The following is an 18,744-nucleotide window of genomic DNA, read 5'->3' on the forward strand; positions in this document are numbered from 1 at the left end:
TACCTGAAGGAGACACAGGCAATCGTGTACCTTAGTTACAGGGGATAAATTATTAAATAAAATTAGACTATTGTATTATGTCAACGACAAAGTTAAGTTATATTTTAGATGTTCAGTAAATATAAGTTATATGTACAATAAATGTACAATAAATAAATACAATAAAATGTACAATACGTCCGATCTGAATTCTAGTACAGTTGGTTTGTAGGTATATCCAAGTGAGACGGAGTTGGTTGACTATGATGAAAATTGGCGTTGAATAAAACAATTTATAAAGTTATAAATAATATAAATAAGACGAAAGTAATAGTATTGAAAACTATGTCTATAACGGCCACTCAAACACAACTGCCCTTTGTTAGTTCGACGTCAGTAGCTCCTAGCTACTGACGAGTAGAATTGTCACATCAGCCTCTCCCTCTGTAATAGATATTTAGCACTCATAATTTTATTTTATTTATATTTTTATATTGATAATTTTTCTAATAAACCGCATTATTATGGAAGATGATAGATATAAACACCAATACAAATATGAAACATTAACTCAAATTAGTAGAATAATAGATTGCGCACAGGTCTATTCAAGTTTCCTTGACTAGCCAATGAGAAGGATTTGGCAATTAAAATATAAAACATTAAATCTCCCCCTCATAAAACGGGCCTATAAAAGAGCGATTTTTAGCTCATTTACCACCTCATTTTTTTATAAAAATCTGGTCATGAAGCGTTTCTGTACCAGACTGTTTCGCGATATTCTCTCTATGACTTAGAATCTTTTTCATACTTGGTGTTTATTATCTAAATCTCTCTTTATTAATGTCATTTTAAAAATAACTTAACATTTTTATCTTTTTATTTTTTTTAGTTTTAAATATTTATAAAATATTAAAATAAATTAATTTTTTATTTTGTATTTTGTGAATTGTGCCAATTAAGAATTTTTTTAATTCTTCAATTGGAGTGTCTATTTAATAAGTGCATTTCGAAAATCTACCTTAGCACATCTAGCGGTTGAAACTGTTGTAATACAATAGTTTGTGACGTGTCACTAAGGAGATCGTAGAATGTATCTTAAATTTAAATAGATACGTGTTTGATTGATTGCACAAGATACTGATGGTTTGTTGAAATCATTACCCTAGCACATCTAGCGGTTGAAACTATTCGTAAAAAAATAGTTTATAACGTGTCACTAGGGATTGGCTCTCATAAACTATCTGGTTATTTAAACATTCATTTTAAAATATAAAGTAACAAATATACTCAGACACCAAGTATAGAAAGGAACCACAGTGAAGTAATATTTCAAGTTTAATAATTTGCATAATTTTACAAAATAAATAAATAGATAAAAGTCAGTGCTCTTTTTATATATATCATTTTTACAACAAACGATGAAGCTAGCTGGACACAAGGTAAGAAATTATATTTCTAAGCATGTCATAAAAAATTTAAAAAAATAAACATAAGGTAGATCAAGAATAACTTTTGTCAAGCAAATAACAGATAAAGAGGGAAAATATTATTAATAGTTATTTAGTCACCACTCAGGACGCAACAGTTTGCGTTAAACATAAATATTTAGTTCATATTTAATACCTATAAAAAAAATAATAACAATTTAGCCATTAAGGCTTGGCGCCCAACAACTGGACACTTGCAATTTACGTAAACACACACAGTTTATTATTTCTATAACACAACCACTAAATATTAAGAATCGTAAAATTCTTCTTCTTAATCGTTGCACGTTTCATTGTGCGTCATACAGAAGTGATTTACTTGCGATCTATAGTTTACGACAAAATAGGAGTGGTCATTATATCAAAACAAAGAATTTATGATTTTATGCCATATGCTTTTTTCATTTTATAGCTAAACGAATTTCAAAACTCAGGTTAACATAATATTTATACTCATATTCAATTTAATTATCCTCTCATTTCTTCTCATATAAAAAAACTATTTATTGGATTTCACCATCCCAATATACAAAACATTAACCTACTTATATAATTCCCTTTTTGCGACAAAAGATAAATATCACATACATAGTCAATCAATATATCAATATATATCCATTTAACTCTCATCTTTTTTATGACAAAAACACCCTTATTCCATCTTAACTTTTTTTTTATGACACCTCTATGCTAATTAATATGTATTACGAATTAAATAAATAGAAATATAACGTGTATACAATAAGTGGTAAGAACATAGTAATAAATGTTCTTACAATTCTGATTTCAATAAAGCATTTCTTCGCGTTAATAAAAATTCTAAAATCATTATATTGCGTTGAAAATGCTTTTCATTTATGGTTTTTCTACTTTAAAATATTATTTTTATCGTATATGTTGTTGAGCTTCTTAAAGATAATTTACATTGAGCGCATTGATACGAAAATATAATAGATTTTATGGATGACTTTTGATAGTTAAATGGAAACATATTTTATTCTTATACTAATAAATATAGATTGGATTAAATAAAATGTTAACTTGTCGAGAACCAGTTTTGTTTTAATAATTTTTGAGTTATTAGTATTTGATGATTTAGAAAATAAAATACAGAATAATAAAGAAATAAAAAAAAAAAATTTTATATTTTATATTTTGTTTATCATGTTTATCGTCTCCTCTAAAATATATTGCTTGTGCAAGAGATGACAGGAGTACCTACAGAGCCCAGCTCAACCGAATCGAACCCCAATACCTACGCTCTAAGGTACGACACATTACCGGCAACCGTTACAGAAATAAACTCTACACTAAAATTGATACCTTCTATGCTAGAAATTGATGCTATAAAACAATAATGATATAAATATTATAAAAACACGGCACAGTGATGACGTGGCATAGTTGGGTCAAGTATAATAATACCTGACAATGATTAAAATCAATATCATTAAAAACGCTTCGGTACAATGATTTAGATAGTAAACACTATCTAATCCTTATTTATATCCCGATTAAGAAAAAGTATGTCGAATGAAAAAAGGATATAAATATTATTTCTCATAAAAAAATTGTGTTGGTCCATACACCTTGCAATAAGTTATAGCATTATAAATTTAAAAATGTAAAAAATAAAATCGAGAATTTTCACACAAAAATAGCATTTGGTAGCCATTTTCACCACGAAGACAAAATAAAGTCCGAAATTTTTTTTTTCAATAATAAAATATATTACATTAGCTTTAATTTAAAATATATATATAAGTGTCAGACTTTCCGGAACACTTTCANAATATATATAAAAGTGTCAGACTTTCCAGAACACTTTCAAAAGTTAATTTGAAAAAGTTGACATTTTAAATACCCCTCTGTGGGTAGGTAAAGGGGCAGATTTATAAAAAAAATATACCAAATGAAAGGCTAATACATCTTGCATCTATACAAAAAAAATTATATTGAATATTAATTATTATATAATTAATATATTATTATACTATAATATTTTTAAAAAGTTATAGCATTATAAAGTTAAAAATATAAAAAAGAATTTTTTTTACAAAAAACGTATTTTAGCTTCGATATGAAGCTTAGAAGGTATTGTTTGTTCATTTTTGAAAAAGTTATTGCAGGTTTAAGAAAAAAAAATTGAACAAATTTTGAAAATTAGCAATTTTTTTGAAAGTTTCCTCCATTTACGGTGAAAGGGGGAATTTTTTTCAATTTTTGAGGGTAATGTCTTTGACTAGATACGATTTGTGATCATTTGACGTATTGTTGAAAGAAATCGATTCCGTGAGAGCTGAGAAAAAGTGGTAACTGACACAAAAAAAAAAAACACACCATAGTAAATCTAATACATTCTCAGCTTCGCATCGAAGCTAATAATATTTAATAGGCATATTATAAAAATTTATATTTACACATAAAAATGTTAAAATTTATTTATTGTGTTACATTAAAATTCATTCAATTAGTTACTCTTTAAAATTAAAAAATGTAATAGCAATTACCAATTTTTATCATATGTCACACATAAATAAAATAATATAATTTATATATTATTGTCATAGATGATGTGAAAAGTACGCTAATATGGTTTTATTCTAAAATAGTCTTAGTTTATTATTAATATTTGTTTTTTTTATTTACATTAATACATATAAAAATGCGAAAATTCAATGAAAATTTAATAAACTATATTCTAAGTTATAAGTCAGCCAATTACATTATATAAATCTAATTATTCTTGTGAAATGTTTTACAAAATATATACTTTTTTATTAATTTTTATGTGTGGACATTTTTTTGAAGAAGTTTTTGGAAATATACTTTTAATTGACCCGGTAGTATAAATAGTTTATTTAATGATAATTAATTTAATAGTTTAGTATAGATACTTTTTATTTAATTTTCATGTGACATTTTTAGTATAAAACACCAATGAAAATTTAACACTTTCTTTGAATTAAGAAAGTCATTGTATAGTTTTATTTTTCAAATTCACCTGAAAGTATTGTTATTTAAATAAATAATTTTTATTGCTAACTATGATTACAATTATGAAATCTCTATTTAATTTTTTCAAATATGGTTTTTTTTATATAGGAAAAAGTGATACTAGATAATGATAAAAAACAATTTGGTCATGTAGGTTATTATTATTATTATTAACATTAATATATTTTATGAATCAACTATTTTGAAATTTAAGTCAATAATATTAACATTTAATGGTTATATAATAGCATACAGTATCTATGTGGATTACGGAGAAAGATTTTTCCAGTCTTTCAAAAGTATGTTTTTATTGTGTATTCTTAGAACAAAGAAAGTCTTCATATAGTTTTATTTTTCATATACACTTTATATTATTATTTTTTAAATAAATAATTTTTTATTCAAACTGTGATTATAAATGTCAAATCTTTATATAAAATTTTCAAATATGTTTTTTTTCATATAGGAAGAAATAATAGTAAATAATAAATACGGCCCATATGATTATGTAAGTTAACTCATTATTAAATGTCAATAAATTTTAGAAATCAACTTTTTGTTCTTAAATTTGTTCAATCTTACGGTTATATTATAGTGTATAGATGCTTGGGGGATTTCGGAAATATATTATTTGAAAACTTCAAAAGTAAGCATTTATTGTGTATTGTTACCACTTAGACACCGCTTTCATTTTGCAATATTTAATAAAAACATTCTACCGTAAAATCTTTTATTTTAGAAATATTTAATGTGTGGTCCTTTAATATTGGTAAGAATTTTTTAAGTAAATATTATAACAACCTTAATAATAGGGGAACACGGGTTTTGAGTTTTATATTAATAGTAAATGGCATTTGAAATTTTTATATAAATTTATTTGTTTATTAGATAAAAACATTTAAAGTTTCATAGTTTTGAGCTTATTTACATATATAATATGCAAAGAATTACAATACAGGTAACTAATTTCTTTTTTATGACGTCGCTTATTTACAGATATGGAGCGTTTATTGTCAATGATGACTATCGGCAGATATGTTTTCTGTATTGCATATTGTGTATTTTTAAATTTTAATTCACAATAATGTGCCTTTCAACTACACTTTAAGCATATCTGTTGATTAAATAATGAATTACAATAAACGCTTTGTATCTGTAATAGCGATATCATAAAAAACCAATTAGCTACCAATATTTATAATCTCTCGTGTATAATGCAGAGAGTTCATGGACAAATCAATATGGAAAACTGATTGGTCCATAAGTATAGCTATAGATATACATAGTGCTTGTTAGATCTGTGGATAGATGATTCAATCTCACAAGAATTATTTCGAATATTAATAGACACATAATAATAAAAATGGTAAATAAATTAGTTAAATAGTATGTCCCTGCGTGATATATCATACATTATATTACTGTTGTTATTCATCAGAAATTTATCGGACGGTAGATACAATTTTTATTTCTTTGAACTTTTAATGTATAAAAAAAAAACTTTTTAAAAGACGCAGTATTCCCGGGAAATTTAGAAAGTAAATTTAAAAAAGTTCTAATATTTATACATATTATCAAGTTTTCAAATATTAAAAAAGCTATCTCATCTTTGAAGAAGCAAAATAAACAAAATAAATATAAATTATAAAATATAAATTTATATTTAATGTACGTTAGAGTCATGTACATTTTATATTTATTGGTGAACTCATTACTTTGGTAAAGACTTATTTTTAAATATACATTACATTTTTTGCACATACCAGGTTTTTCACGCCTAGTTTAATTTAAGGTTAGTTATAAATAATGATTCTTTAAAAATTGAATTTGAACGAAATGGTAGAAAAATTATATAAGATAAAGGGATTTTTGATTTTTTTTAATAAATGTGGAATGACATTTATTTTATGCTTTCTATATCNTATAAATGATAAAGGGATTTTTAATTTTATTTGATAAATGTGCAATGACATTTATTTTTTTCATAATATATCCGTTTGTTTGATAATCAGTATAAACAAATGTATCTCATTTACATTCATTTATGGGTATTATTTCTTGGTAATATCTTTCACAAATTTTATAATGACCAAATATTAATTTATACTCTTATTTCTTGCTGTATTGTGCATTATAAAGTAATAATATAATAATATCTATTGTTAAAAATATTAGTAAAAGTAACTAATATTTTACTTTACTAGGTGTTTACTCCCAGAGATAGTAGATCCTCAGTTACCAAAGAGATTGCTCAAATCAAATATAAAAGAACCAAAAAAAATATTTGTAAAATAATTAAAAATTTGTTTGATTTCCAACCTGTAAAAATTTAAATTAGTACCCCAACAATATCAATTATATCCAATGTTTTAAACTTAACTAAGTACTAACTACATACATAATACTTATTATTATTATTATAAATTTCATATAACACAGTAAATTATATAAAACTATCAATAAAATGAATATTTTTCATAGTTGGGTCAATGCATACCAAATCATCCAGAGTGTATGCACGACCATTTGAAATTTTTTTGAAATTTCACACATGAGTTGCCGAGTATTTAAATAAAAAAAATGTCCAAAAAAAAATGTTTAGGTGAAAGTAGATTTATGACCTGTCTAAATTTTGAAATTGCAAAATAAGGGATTTCGTAAAAATATCCCTGAAACCTATGTATTTATACTAAAGACTTGAAAATTTCATCACTTTTTTATTATAAGGTCCTCTAACATGTCCAGTAATTAACTATAAGATTTTTTAATTTTAATGTAATTTTTAAGTAATTTTGAAAAAGGTTTTTTTTTTGTTTTTTTTAAAAAATGAAATTTTCAAAATTAAAATTGACGATGAAATATAATTTTTTTAATCAACATTTTTGTACATCGTATTAACATTATTCATTAGTATAGTTTAATTGAGTTTTGAAGTTTTGTACTTTGGTCTTTTTTTAGTAGCACAAGAATAAAAAAGTTCAAATTTCTAAAATAACGATTTTTAGGCAACATTAACTAGTTTTTCTCCAGTGAGACTGAAAATTAAATCATAAAAATTTCACACAATATTGTTGCACATGTTGACTTTCTATGGTAAAAATGTCAACTTTGGTATTTTACCAAAACCAACATAAAATTAGTTTTGAAAAATCCCTTTTTTGAGTTTATTATGTTGTAAATTATTGCAAAAACTTTATATTTAAATATTCTTTTCTAATTAGATTGTATATTTATTAATTTTTAATAAAAAGTTAATTATAAATGTATTAATTATTATTTACAAATAATAATTTAAATAATTATTATATTTAAGAATTTATAATATAAAAGTTTTATAACAGACAATTAAACACAATATATATATATTTTACTTTGAACATTTTATACCTTGATATTGAGCTGAAGATTAAGTTTGATAGAAGTTGATGTTGAAATAAGAGAGTGGCGTCGAGCCGTTTATTGATTTTAAATAACACAGGAAACAAACAGAATACGCACAAAATACTTAAACTAAATTGATTGAAACTAACAATAAAATGCAAATTATGAGGTGCCGAAGTAACGATTCAAACTTTTCGGTATTCGGGAAGACGATCATGTATCGGTATCACGATGATAACTTGCTGTCGTGGTGTCAAGAGATAACTGACTACACGTATTATTGTGGCGGGGTATACGACGCTAGGCATTTGTTGGACTTTACACCACGACGATAACGCGTGTGTGTGACGGTCCGGTTTACAGTGAAGCGGTGGCTGAGAAGGAGCTGACACGACCGCGGGGTGTCAACGTGTGACAACGCCGTGGCCGTGTCAAGTTTTATTACATCATATCAAATTTTTTTTCAAAGATACTATTCTATGTATTTGCCTTGTGCCTGGAATTGTTTTAGCATTTTCAATTCTTCGTTTTAACTTTTTTTCATGTTCATTAACTTCACTTGTAGGAATGAAAAAATATTTTATTCCTGTTACATTTTCAACACAAAAATTATACATTGTTTCTGGAGTTAATATATGATTTTCACGCACACTCTGTATACTATGCTTAGTAACTTTTCTTTTTGTTGTATCACCAACACCATCACTTGCATTTTTTCCGTGACAGGACGCAAAAAAATTCCACTCAGCTTCAATTCCAAAATCTTCACTATATTAGCTTATATTCATAAAAAATTTTTTATTCTTATATTGACTGCCGGCACCGTCACTAAAATATATAATTTTTTTTGTTAAAGGACATATTATCTTTAAATCATTTATTAAATATTTTTGAAATGCGTGTACTACTACCGTATTATGTTCAAAGTGGTCACTTATAACACATAAGCATCTGCATTTATTTTAATTTTCAGCTTTGTAATAATAAACAAAAGGATGGAGTGTAGCCTGTTTATTAGCCCAATGATAATTTTGTATTTCATCCTGTAGAATTTTTGATGTATAATGATGATTCTTTAAATTACATAATTTTTCACTTAATGAATCAATAAAATTATCAACAGGTACAATATTAGTTACTAAAAATCAGCTCTATCTGTACAAACCCATTGTTTATATATAATATTTTCTGGACCATCATCTAATTTGTCAGAAAGCATTTTTTTTAAACTGTCCAATTCAAACATATAACACATTCTCCCATCATACAATTATAATTTTCAATATTACAAACTAAACAATTTAGATAGTATTTATAACCAGCTTCTAGCTCAGCTCCTTCAACCATAAGCTTTACATTTTGATGGTGAACATAGACACGCACATTATGTGTGCCTGAAAATCCAGCCAATATACACCACTTAGGTTTAAGTGCGCAAAATTTAGATCTACCAATTTTCAAATTTGGATTTACTAATTTAAATTTCACGTATAATTCATTTAAATTGTAAAGTAATAACCTTTTTTGATAATGCTCGTTTGAACCATTTATTTTAATATTAACATAATTTTTTTTACCAGGGCAGATCCTACTATTTTCATCATCGTCATAAAATTTTAAAACGAGCTCAACTATTTCATTACTAATAACATTACCAGTATTTTTTCAGAGTTGAGGTAAAATTCCTTCTTTTTTAACTAACTCAAGAGTTGTTCGAACCATATATTCGGAGAAATTAAACTCTCTACATATTTTATCTCGTGACCACGAATTGGGCAATAAATTAATAATCTTTACTTTATCTTCTTTTGAAGAACAATCATCTTTTCTTTTAATTTGTTAATCAATTCATCATATTCCGATAAATTAGAAGTTTGAAAAAGTTTAGAGCTTGATGCAAATTTAGGAATAGCTTCAAACTCAGCACGTAAATTTAAAGATACTTCTTCGACTTTTTTATGAATTGCACTAGAAATATGAGCAGAATTTAATTTTCTTAGATTTAATAAAGGTGACATATTAAATATATTAAAGACCTAGTTCACTTTATTAATTTTTTCTTCTTCTAAAATAAATAAATCGTCATTGAAACTTTGATTTAATGAATCAGATAACATTTCTACAGGGTCATTTTCTACTTAATCCTTTTCAAAAATTCAAAGTTTGATTAAAAAAATTGTATTTCATCGTCAATTTTAATTTTGAAAATGATATAAAACATTCCATGTCCCATAAATCTTACAATAATATCAATTGGACATGTTAGAAGACCTCACAATGAAAAAAGTGATGAAAATTTCAAGTCTTTAGTATAAATACTTATTTTCAGGAATATTTTTACGAAATACTGGTATTTAGCAATTTCAAAATTTTTGACAAATCATAAATCTATTTTCACCTAAACATTTTTTTTTTTTGACATTTTTTTTTATTTAAATACTCGGCAACTCATGTGTGAAATTTCAAAAAAATTTAAAATTTGGTATGGATTGACCGATTTGTGAATAAATTATAAACTACAAATGTGACACTCATAACACTTTATCGTTTAATAATCGATAGCATTTAAAATAATATTATATTATAATATTATATTTTATTATGATTACACATACATTTTGTTTAATATTATGTGATAAATATCAATGAAAATAATATGTAACGCACAGCATAACAGTCAATAGTAGAATGATGTGCTGCTCCAAAATAATAGTAGGCGACCGTACAGGTGCGTGTATGCTGTATGGAATAATGAACAGGGGTTGATTGAAGAGTTTGGTTCTAAAACATCTAAAAATGCATTGTCTCAGTTATATCGTTATTTCGTTAGCCCGTATGGCGTTCTTTATATTAAGTTGCCTCGTGATACGTCCCCGAATCACGCATTAACATTTACATGAAATGAAATAATCAGAAATGAAATTTCTGATTATTACCAAACTGAATAAATATATTTTTGGATTTTATTTCCAGGATATTGAAAATAAAAATGAGATTTTCGCAGAACTTTATGTGAATTTTGTAAGTATCATAAATCATAATTATGCTCTATGAGAGAAAACAGCCTCATAGAAAAAACTCATAAAAAACTTAACATTAAATGGTACATTTTTATTGTGACGAAAGAGCATGTTAATATTTCTATACGAAATTTTTAAAATCATAGATTTATATTATAATAAATATAAATAAAATACTTTAATATTGTTGCATTTATTTTTAGTAAAGAAATTATTGATATTTTTATATTTTTTCAGCATGCCTTCATTTATGAAAACATAAAAAAAAAAGACACAATATATTTTAAAATCGTACGATAACTTTATTAAAACATTTAAATATTCAAAAACATAATTTTATTAAATCATTAATCACTTAATTAATCGAAAAATAAATAGAATATTGAAAATTTTAATATTAATGTCTTTTAATACTACGTTTTTCTCAATTTACCAAACATGCTTTTGATACATTAATGTTGATGAACATGAAAAACACTCCATGATTTTAAATTGCAAAAAACCATGCAACTAAAGAAATAAAGGATAAAATTATTAATAATAAATTAATTTTTTTATTAATTAAATGGTGAATGATAAATAAAGTGCTGTAGAACGTATTTATTTTATAATTAACATTATAATATATACTTGGTTTGGAATCTCATTGACAGTAAGTTTTGTGTATTTAATTACAGTAATATAATTTATATTTATATTCGAGGCTTAAAACTGGTATCAAAAATAAAAGTGTAGTTTTTTTAGTAAACAAGAAATTTATAAAACCGTTATAAAATAACGGTTAAATAATAATTATTATTTTATTCGAAAAAAATTATTTTCTTATAATTAGTTGAATTACCACAGTTACTAAAAATAACTAAATCTAATAATTATTCAGCAGTATTAGGGCGGCTATCATTTTTATGAAGGAAAATTATAATTCAAAAATTTAAGATACCTGCTGAATATTTTTCATTCCAAATATTTTTTTGTTTTATTACTATGTAAACCAATTAAAAAACTGAATAATACTTACAATATTTCTTAAGGAGACTGGTGGTGACTCCTTTTAACTAGGGATTACACTCATAATACATTTTTTAAGCATAATATTAATTATACTAATGGATATAAGCTTACCCAACAATAAAAAATGTTGAGAAAGGTGTCCAATTTGACTATTCTTTCTAACTAATTAAAATTTTAAATACGATTAAAATGAATTAATAAGCTTTTTACCAAGTGATTTAAATATATCAAGAAATAATTTTAAGTTCTTATGGTGAATATTTTCTTTAATAGATTTAATAAAAGCTTAAAGGTATCAAATTGCCCACTTTCCCCTAAGTAATATAACACAAGACCGTGATTGATTGATGTTGGTGTATGATAGGAAGACTTGATCTTGCTAATAGTTCATTTATCTTCTCTGTTGTAATTTTTTGGACATTTCTTTATTTCAATTGGTACTTTGTACATCCGAGTGAAAAAATGAGGTTCTTAGTTGAATATTCTGACTTAGTGCAACTTTGATTTCGTGTCCACTGTTTTTCGGGTGTTCAGCTACCGTGGATTTTTCTGTAATTTGGTAATCTATGTCTTTTTCGTATTGTTTTATTCTTTTCATGTTTGTCCAATGAATGACTTACCATATTAATACAGTATTTCATAAACTCTGGGTTTTTGCATTTCTGATAGATGGCCTTTCTGGTTTCGGAGTAGTTATCCTAAAACTTTGTTCAGTTTGAGAATGGTTCTTATTTTGAATTTATCTGTGATTTTTGAAATGCGGTCGGTAATTCCTTGTATTTACTACAGTATTTGTGTTCCTTTATTGTAATCTTCTTTATTTTCATTACCATTGCTGCACGTTGTGCAATTTCGATTTTGATTTCATTTTTTCTGCTTGCTTAAGTGTGTTGTTTATGTTTTAGATTGTATATCCATTATTTTGTAGTGCTTGTTATATAGCGTGTGTCTCCTTTTGGCGTATTTTCTGGAACTAATTTTTTTAAGAAAAAATATTAAATTATACTTATTAACATTCCAGAAAATTTAAATTCATTTTATTAATTATAATAATTGTTATTTATATTTTTAAGACATTCGAAGAAAAACACATTATTTTAAATTACAATGGAAAAGATATCATTTTCAAATACAACGGTAAGTGTAGGGAATGTTAATCCTTATGTCATCTGTTGAAACATATTAATGTCTCATCATGACAAAAAAGAAATGCCATGTAACAAAACTGAAAAATATTTTTATTATAGTAGAAGAAATTAATCTAAAACTAGAGTCATTTATGTGGGAAATAAACAAGCGAATTATAATCAAAATAATTAAAATTCAAGTGAGTTTATAAATATGTCTACGTGTGTACTTAATTAAAAATTTCAATCTTTCCCAATTAAAATTTAATTTAAAGTAAATACATGACTCATTACGTCCCAGTCAGAAATTTAAAAAAATAATGTTGTGAAATAATTTTCAAAACATTATTAAAAAAATAAATGCTGGCTGTAAACATGACTCAATAAAAATTATTATTTGATTAATGTAAAAATTTTGTGTCTTTATTCCGTTCTTTTTATTGTATTGGTGGCTAAAGTCAAATTTGTATATTTTTCGTTAAATTTTTTTATTATTATTTCAAAAAGTTTTTTATGCACAATGGCATTCAAAGGCATAATAATGGTAAATATTACTATAAAGGAAATTCAATGTGCGCGTTCTATTTTTATTGAATATATATTCGTTTGCTGTTTAATATTTTAGTTACAAGCATATATAAAAATTTATTTAAAGATATCAATTGAGTTGTTTGTATTATGAAAAAATAACAATTTTGTTATATTTTAACAATATGCTTTAAAATAAAAACACCCCTACGAATTTTCTTTTTGTACAATTTCACGCGAGCGCAGTATGATATTGGTAAATAATTCTATGTGATTTTAATTTATATTGAAGTTTACTATAGTTAAGTGTCCCAAAAGCACTGGGTGGGCTTTATGATTTATTATACAAGTGAAATTAAAGTTATAATTGATAGATATTACAATTAGATATTTATTTATAATACCCCTACTACACAGACTGACTATTTGTGTAATTACATTTGATGATGACCACATTAGTCATTTATTCAGCATTAAAGTTTCAAACAAAAACGATGACATTGTTTTTTTTATATAAAAACTCATAAAATATATATTTTAGTTTTTAACTGTAGTAATTAGATAAGCCTTACAATAGTAGTAAGCAATTTTTGAACTCTTAAGCAATAAAATAATTCCATATAAAAAGGAAATGCAGGGTAAGCAAATTAATAATGGTGGGAAAAAGAATATAAAAGGGAAACATGAAAAGTATAGGGAGACGGGACGATACTGGGCGAGAGGAGACTGGACGTTTTGTCGAAGAAACGTNGACGGGACGATACTGGGCGAAACGAGACTGGACGTTTTTGTCGAAGAAACGTCGAGTTACGGGTTAGGTCGTTGACGTAAAAATAACTTTATATTTTTTTTTATAAGATTTAATTAATTTTTGTATTAAATTATTATATTATATTTGACTTTGTGTTTGATATATTTCGTAAATAAAATAACTATTTTAAAATCTGGATTTAGCGCAAATTTTTAATATTCACGGTGATCTCGAAATTGTGTGTGTGTGTGTGTGTGCGGCTAGAGTCTAGGTTGGACTGCTGGTCCTTTAGTCAATCTTAATAATTAGTGTACGAGCTGGCTAGTGTTTGGGCTTAACCGTCCTTTAGTGGGTATAGTAAAAAGGTAGTTGTGCTGGTGGCTGACAAGGAGCCACCCTTCAGTCTGCTACTTTTGAGCTAGACTGTGCTGACGGGTCTAAACTCTACCCCTTTAGTAGTCCACTAAGTAGAGAGATTGGGGCTGATCAGTTTATCCAACGGGAGGACTCGAGAAGAGCTCGGACGACGAACTCGTCGTCAATATATATATACATAAAACTTTAATAAACCTTTGTGTCTACGTTGGGGCACTACCGACGTACGACATAACATAAACTAAAAGTTTGTAGCCTTAAATGTTTTAAGATATGTCCTATAAAATATTTTATTAATATGGGAAGGTAATTGAGTATTATTTTATAAACAAATTTAATTTTTTTTAACAGACCATTGAACTAGATAATAATACATCTTTAATAAATGATACGGTCTATGATGAAGTAACCAGAAATCAACTAGAAAACCTCGAGAATTTGTCTTTATGGAAATATGTCGAAGAGGAACTTGTTCAATCATATTTTTCTACACTACCCAATACAACAATAAACAATTTCATTCTTAATTCAACTATCCACAGAAAAGATATTAAATTCACTCTCAAAAAAGCAATAAAAATCATGTGTGATCGAATTTTAAAGTATGCGATTTTGCTAATGGTATATGCCTATGAGGCACTAAGAATTGATTATTGTAAAACACTATATTGGGACCAATTCATGAATAATTTTAAAAAATTGGGTGATGCACTATATCTTTTGGATGGAGACGAAAAATTACGAATAGGATTAGATGAAATTAATGAAGGACTTAATAATGATATTAAAAATGCAATTAATGGATGTGCTACAATGTGTGTTTTTCAAAGATTAGTAAATAATTATGCAAAGTATTTCTTTACGCCCCAAGAAATTGAAAATTTAAAAAAAAACTTTAGATGGAATAATATTAAATATGAACACATTCTAACACAAAATGAATTAGATAACATTTTTAAAGGATTTTCGAAACCTCAAGGAGACAATGAGACATACAAATTTAAACTGATATGTGAGAAGGAATTAGAGGAAAAATTTCAGAATATTTTTATGTTAATTGACGCAGAATTCGAAAGAATTAACATAATAGATTTGTAATATTTGATAACTTTTTTAGTATGGTAGATATTTATTTTCCAAAAATATTTATAATAATTCAATTACACAGGTAATCAATAATTTATTCAACCATTTCAAAATTAATAAAAGACAAAAATAGTAATCGTTTAAATATGATATAATTTATACATATGATACTCATAAGGTTTATTGTCGATATTTGTCATTAAAAAATGTATTTTTGCTAAAGATCGTGTGATTTCTTATTTTAAAATAAAAACAAAACCATATTATTGATTTTAATAAAAATTATAATTTTAATTTGCTTTATTTTTATAAAAAAAATCAATTGCATATTATACATTTTTTAAACATCATTGGCCTAGAAAAAAATCTTTTAACCCACTTTTTTTGATAAATTAAAAAATATTTCATGACTACATAATAAGACGCAAAGTGATTCTTTTTTCATAACCACTTAAATAATTAAAAAATAAAACTTCTATTTATACATTTTTTCTTTTGGTTTCTTTTAAATACGTCTTTCTTTTTTTACTTCACATTAATCTCAACTACTTGGAATCGGTTTTTAGATACGTATTTTTTTTTATCTATCAACCATGGGTATTTTTTTATTTTATAAAAGTGTCAATTTTAGTTTTTCAAAAGAAAATATACATAATTAACTTGTTTCTCTTTTTGTTTGTTTCGTACGAGGCAGCTGGACCGTAAGACGGCTACTTGTGCACCGCACTAGAATGCTGTTTTACTTTAAGCCTTTTTAAATCACTGTTATTGAATCGAGAGAAGGGTCACCTGTGTGGATGACAAATAACCGCACATCCAATACATGATGAGAATAGACAATCAAATAACAAATAACCACATATATTAAAGGTTCTTCAATGAGTTTTTTTAATCTTTAATTTAGGGTACAGCGGGGGGCCATCTCTATAATTCACACTACCACGTTGTGAATCAGTGTGAAGTTAATCAAGAGCTAATTTACAATGTGGTGTGCACTCTCCTCGTTATATTGGGAGAGTTGGTAAAAAAACTCCAAAGAGTTGTACCTTGCACCGGAAGTGCGTGTGTAGAGTACTGTCAGCTTCTTCTCTCGCACTATCTCGATAATAGCTAAGTTAAGTTAATATCTTAGGCTATATGGGTAACAGTCGTAGTCGATGATAGTAAAAATTCATCTGACTTTTGGGACACTCTTATTATGGCACGATTCCTGTGAATCCCAAAAGCTTTTATATGTGCAGCTGCCCTTCTGAAGTAATACTTGTGTCACTGTATCAGTGTTTTAAGCTTAGTCGATAGTACAATAATTTTATGAGATTTGAGCTTAAGTTGAATATGCATGCTAAAAGAATTAATATATATACATTAAATAAATGCAAAAACACAATCATAATCTCATAAAATTCAACACTATCTACAGATTTTCATTGAAGCGTGTCTTATGATAGTGATTTTAATCACTGTCAGATATCATCTATACTAGTCCCAACTATGCCACGCTCATCCTGTGTTGTGACTCCACTGTGCTACCGTTTTTTTTTAAGTAATGCATCAAGATATATATTTACGAAATACTCAAATCGTAACAATGGGAGCGCCCTATGATGGTTATTCCGGGAACTTTTTAATCAAGGTGGTATATTTAGGGCAAAGCTATTTTAGCGATTTAAATATAGTTACATACATATATACAGATAAAAATTTAAACATAAAACAAAATTAAATTTAAGTTGTACAAAAACAAATATATTAGAAAAATTAATAAAAATAATATATGTTGTACAATGAAATGTTTATATAGTAAATATGTTTACTATATAAAACTATATATTAGTAAATATGTGTTTGTCGATATAATGTGAATAATTAGAAAAATTGGCTGAATTATAATTGAACAATAATAGTAATAATACATTCTGAATACTTGAGATGTTTTCTGTTCGTTTAATGTTTGTTGTCGTTAGATAAGAATTTCGTGTTCATGTTGAAAAATCAGCTAAAAAACGTAATTAAGTGTAGTATCACATTTTAATACATGTAATAATTAATACTTATATTTAATAAAATATATCACCAAATCAGTGTTTCCCCGTGGATAAGAGGAATAATAAAATAATACCCTTACACAAGATTTAACCTCCCTCTTACGCATTCCATAAAACACCTACGTAAAAGATTCTATCACATTAACCAATCAAATACAGCAAAAAATATTTCAAGAATCTCACCAGAGATCGCTAAACCAGTTTTGCGGGCTATAAAAAGGCCATTTCCCCCCAAATTCGTGTGGTTTCTTGGCTGCTTCACTTNCAAATTCGTGTGGTTCCTTGGCTGCTTCGCTTCCCTTACAGTGGTTCTTTTACTGCGTCAGCCATTCACGGTTTCTGAACATCCCTCTAGCGGACACTGGGACGCCTTGCCANCCACAACCTGGCTGGATAGAGTACTAGCACAATAATATCATAGTTAATGCTCCAACTAATTATAAGCATTCTCTAAAGTGTCTCTCCACTTATCGACTAGATAGTCTGATCTCTGCCACAGTGCGGCAATCGGAGTGTAAGACACTTATATAATTTATAACGCATTATTTATTAATATTATTTTGTAATATACATTAGACATTCTAAGGTACTTAATTTGATTGAATTGTATCTATTTATTATTGAAGGGCCACGACCTGGCTGGACAGGGTACTAGTACAATAATATTATAATTAGAATTTTAGTTAATCATAAGATTTCTTCAAAGTGTCCTTCCATTTATCGACTAGCCAGTCTGATTTCTGCCACAGTGCAGGCCATCGGAGTGTAGGACACTAGTATAATATATTATGCATAAATCTATAGTACAGTCGCATCTAACCTAGGTCGTCCTACAGGTGATTGAAAAGAAGTAGGCCACATATCATAAGGTTCTTTGCATAAAGACAAAGATATTATTTGAGATCTCGCGTTGGTATATCCAGCTACGAAATACAAATAAATCAGAGTCGAAAT

The 18,744-nt window shown here is 26.5% G+C and overlaps 1 protein-coding gene across 2 annotated transcripts; it reads left to right on the plus strand.

The window, feature by feature from the left end:
* The first annotated feature begins 4,170 nt into the window (after positions 1 to 4,170).
* On the plus strand, positions 4,171 to 15,875 carry LOC126908692 (uncharacterized). Of its 2 annotated transcripts, none has more exons than XM_050690993.1 (11): positions 4,171 to 4,312; positions 4,575 to 4,616; positions 4,715 to 4,765; positions 4,933 to 4,974; positions 5,062 to 5,112; positions 5,206 to 5,235; positions 10,821 to 10,868; positions 11,105 to 11,158; positions 12,952 to 13,015; positions 13,126 to 13,205; positions 15,011 to 15,875. In XM_050690993.1, exons 1-11 carry the CDS (start codon positions 4,223 to 4,225, stop codon positions 15,755 to 15,757), a joined length of 1,299 nt encoding a protein of 432 aa, XP_050546950.1. In that variant the 5' UTR covers positions 4,171 to 4,222; the 3' UTR covers positions 15,758 to 15,875. The 2 variants fall into 2 exon arrangements, with proteins under 2 accessions (XP_050546950.1, XP_050546951.1); XM_050690994.1 differs by having other exon boundaries at positions 13,129 to 13,205.
* The last annotated feature ends 2,869 nt before the right edge of the window (positions 15,876 to 18,744 follow it).

The sequence above is a fragment of the Daktulosphaira vitifoliae genome, unplaced genomic scaffold (genome assembly GCF_025091365.1).
Source record: "Daktulosphaira vitifoliae isolate Bord-2020 unplaced genomic scaffold, ASM2509136v1 Scaffold_5, whole genome shotgun sequence".
Taxonomy (NCBI): domain Eukaryota; kingdom Metazoa; phylum Arthropoda; class Insecta; order Hemiptera; family Phylloxeridae; genus Daktulosphaira; species Daktulosphaira vitifoliae.

Excerpts from the sequence above, each read along its gene's own strand:
- LOC126908692 (XM_050690993.1), top strand. The coding sequence starts at position 4,223 with ATGTTTTACAAAATATATACTTTTTTATTAATTTTTATGTGTGGACAT. Across the intron at positions 4,617-4,714 it reads ATAAAAAACAATTTGGTCAT|CATACAGTATCTATGTGGAT; the intron begins GTAGGTTATTAT and ends GTTATATAATAG. Across the intron at positions 13,016-13,125 it reads TATCATTTTCAAATACAACG|TAGAAGAAATTAATCTAAAA; the intron begins GTAAGTGTAGGG and ends TTTTTATTATAG.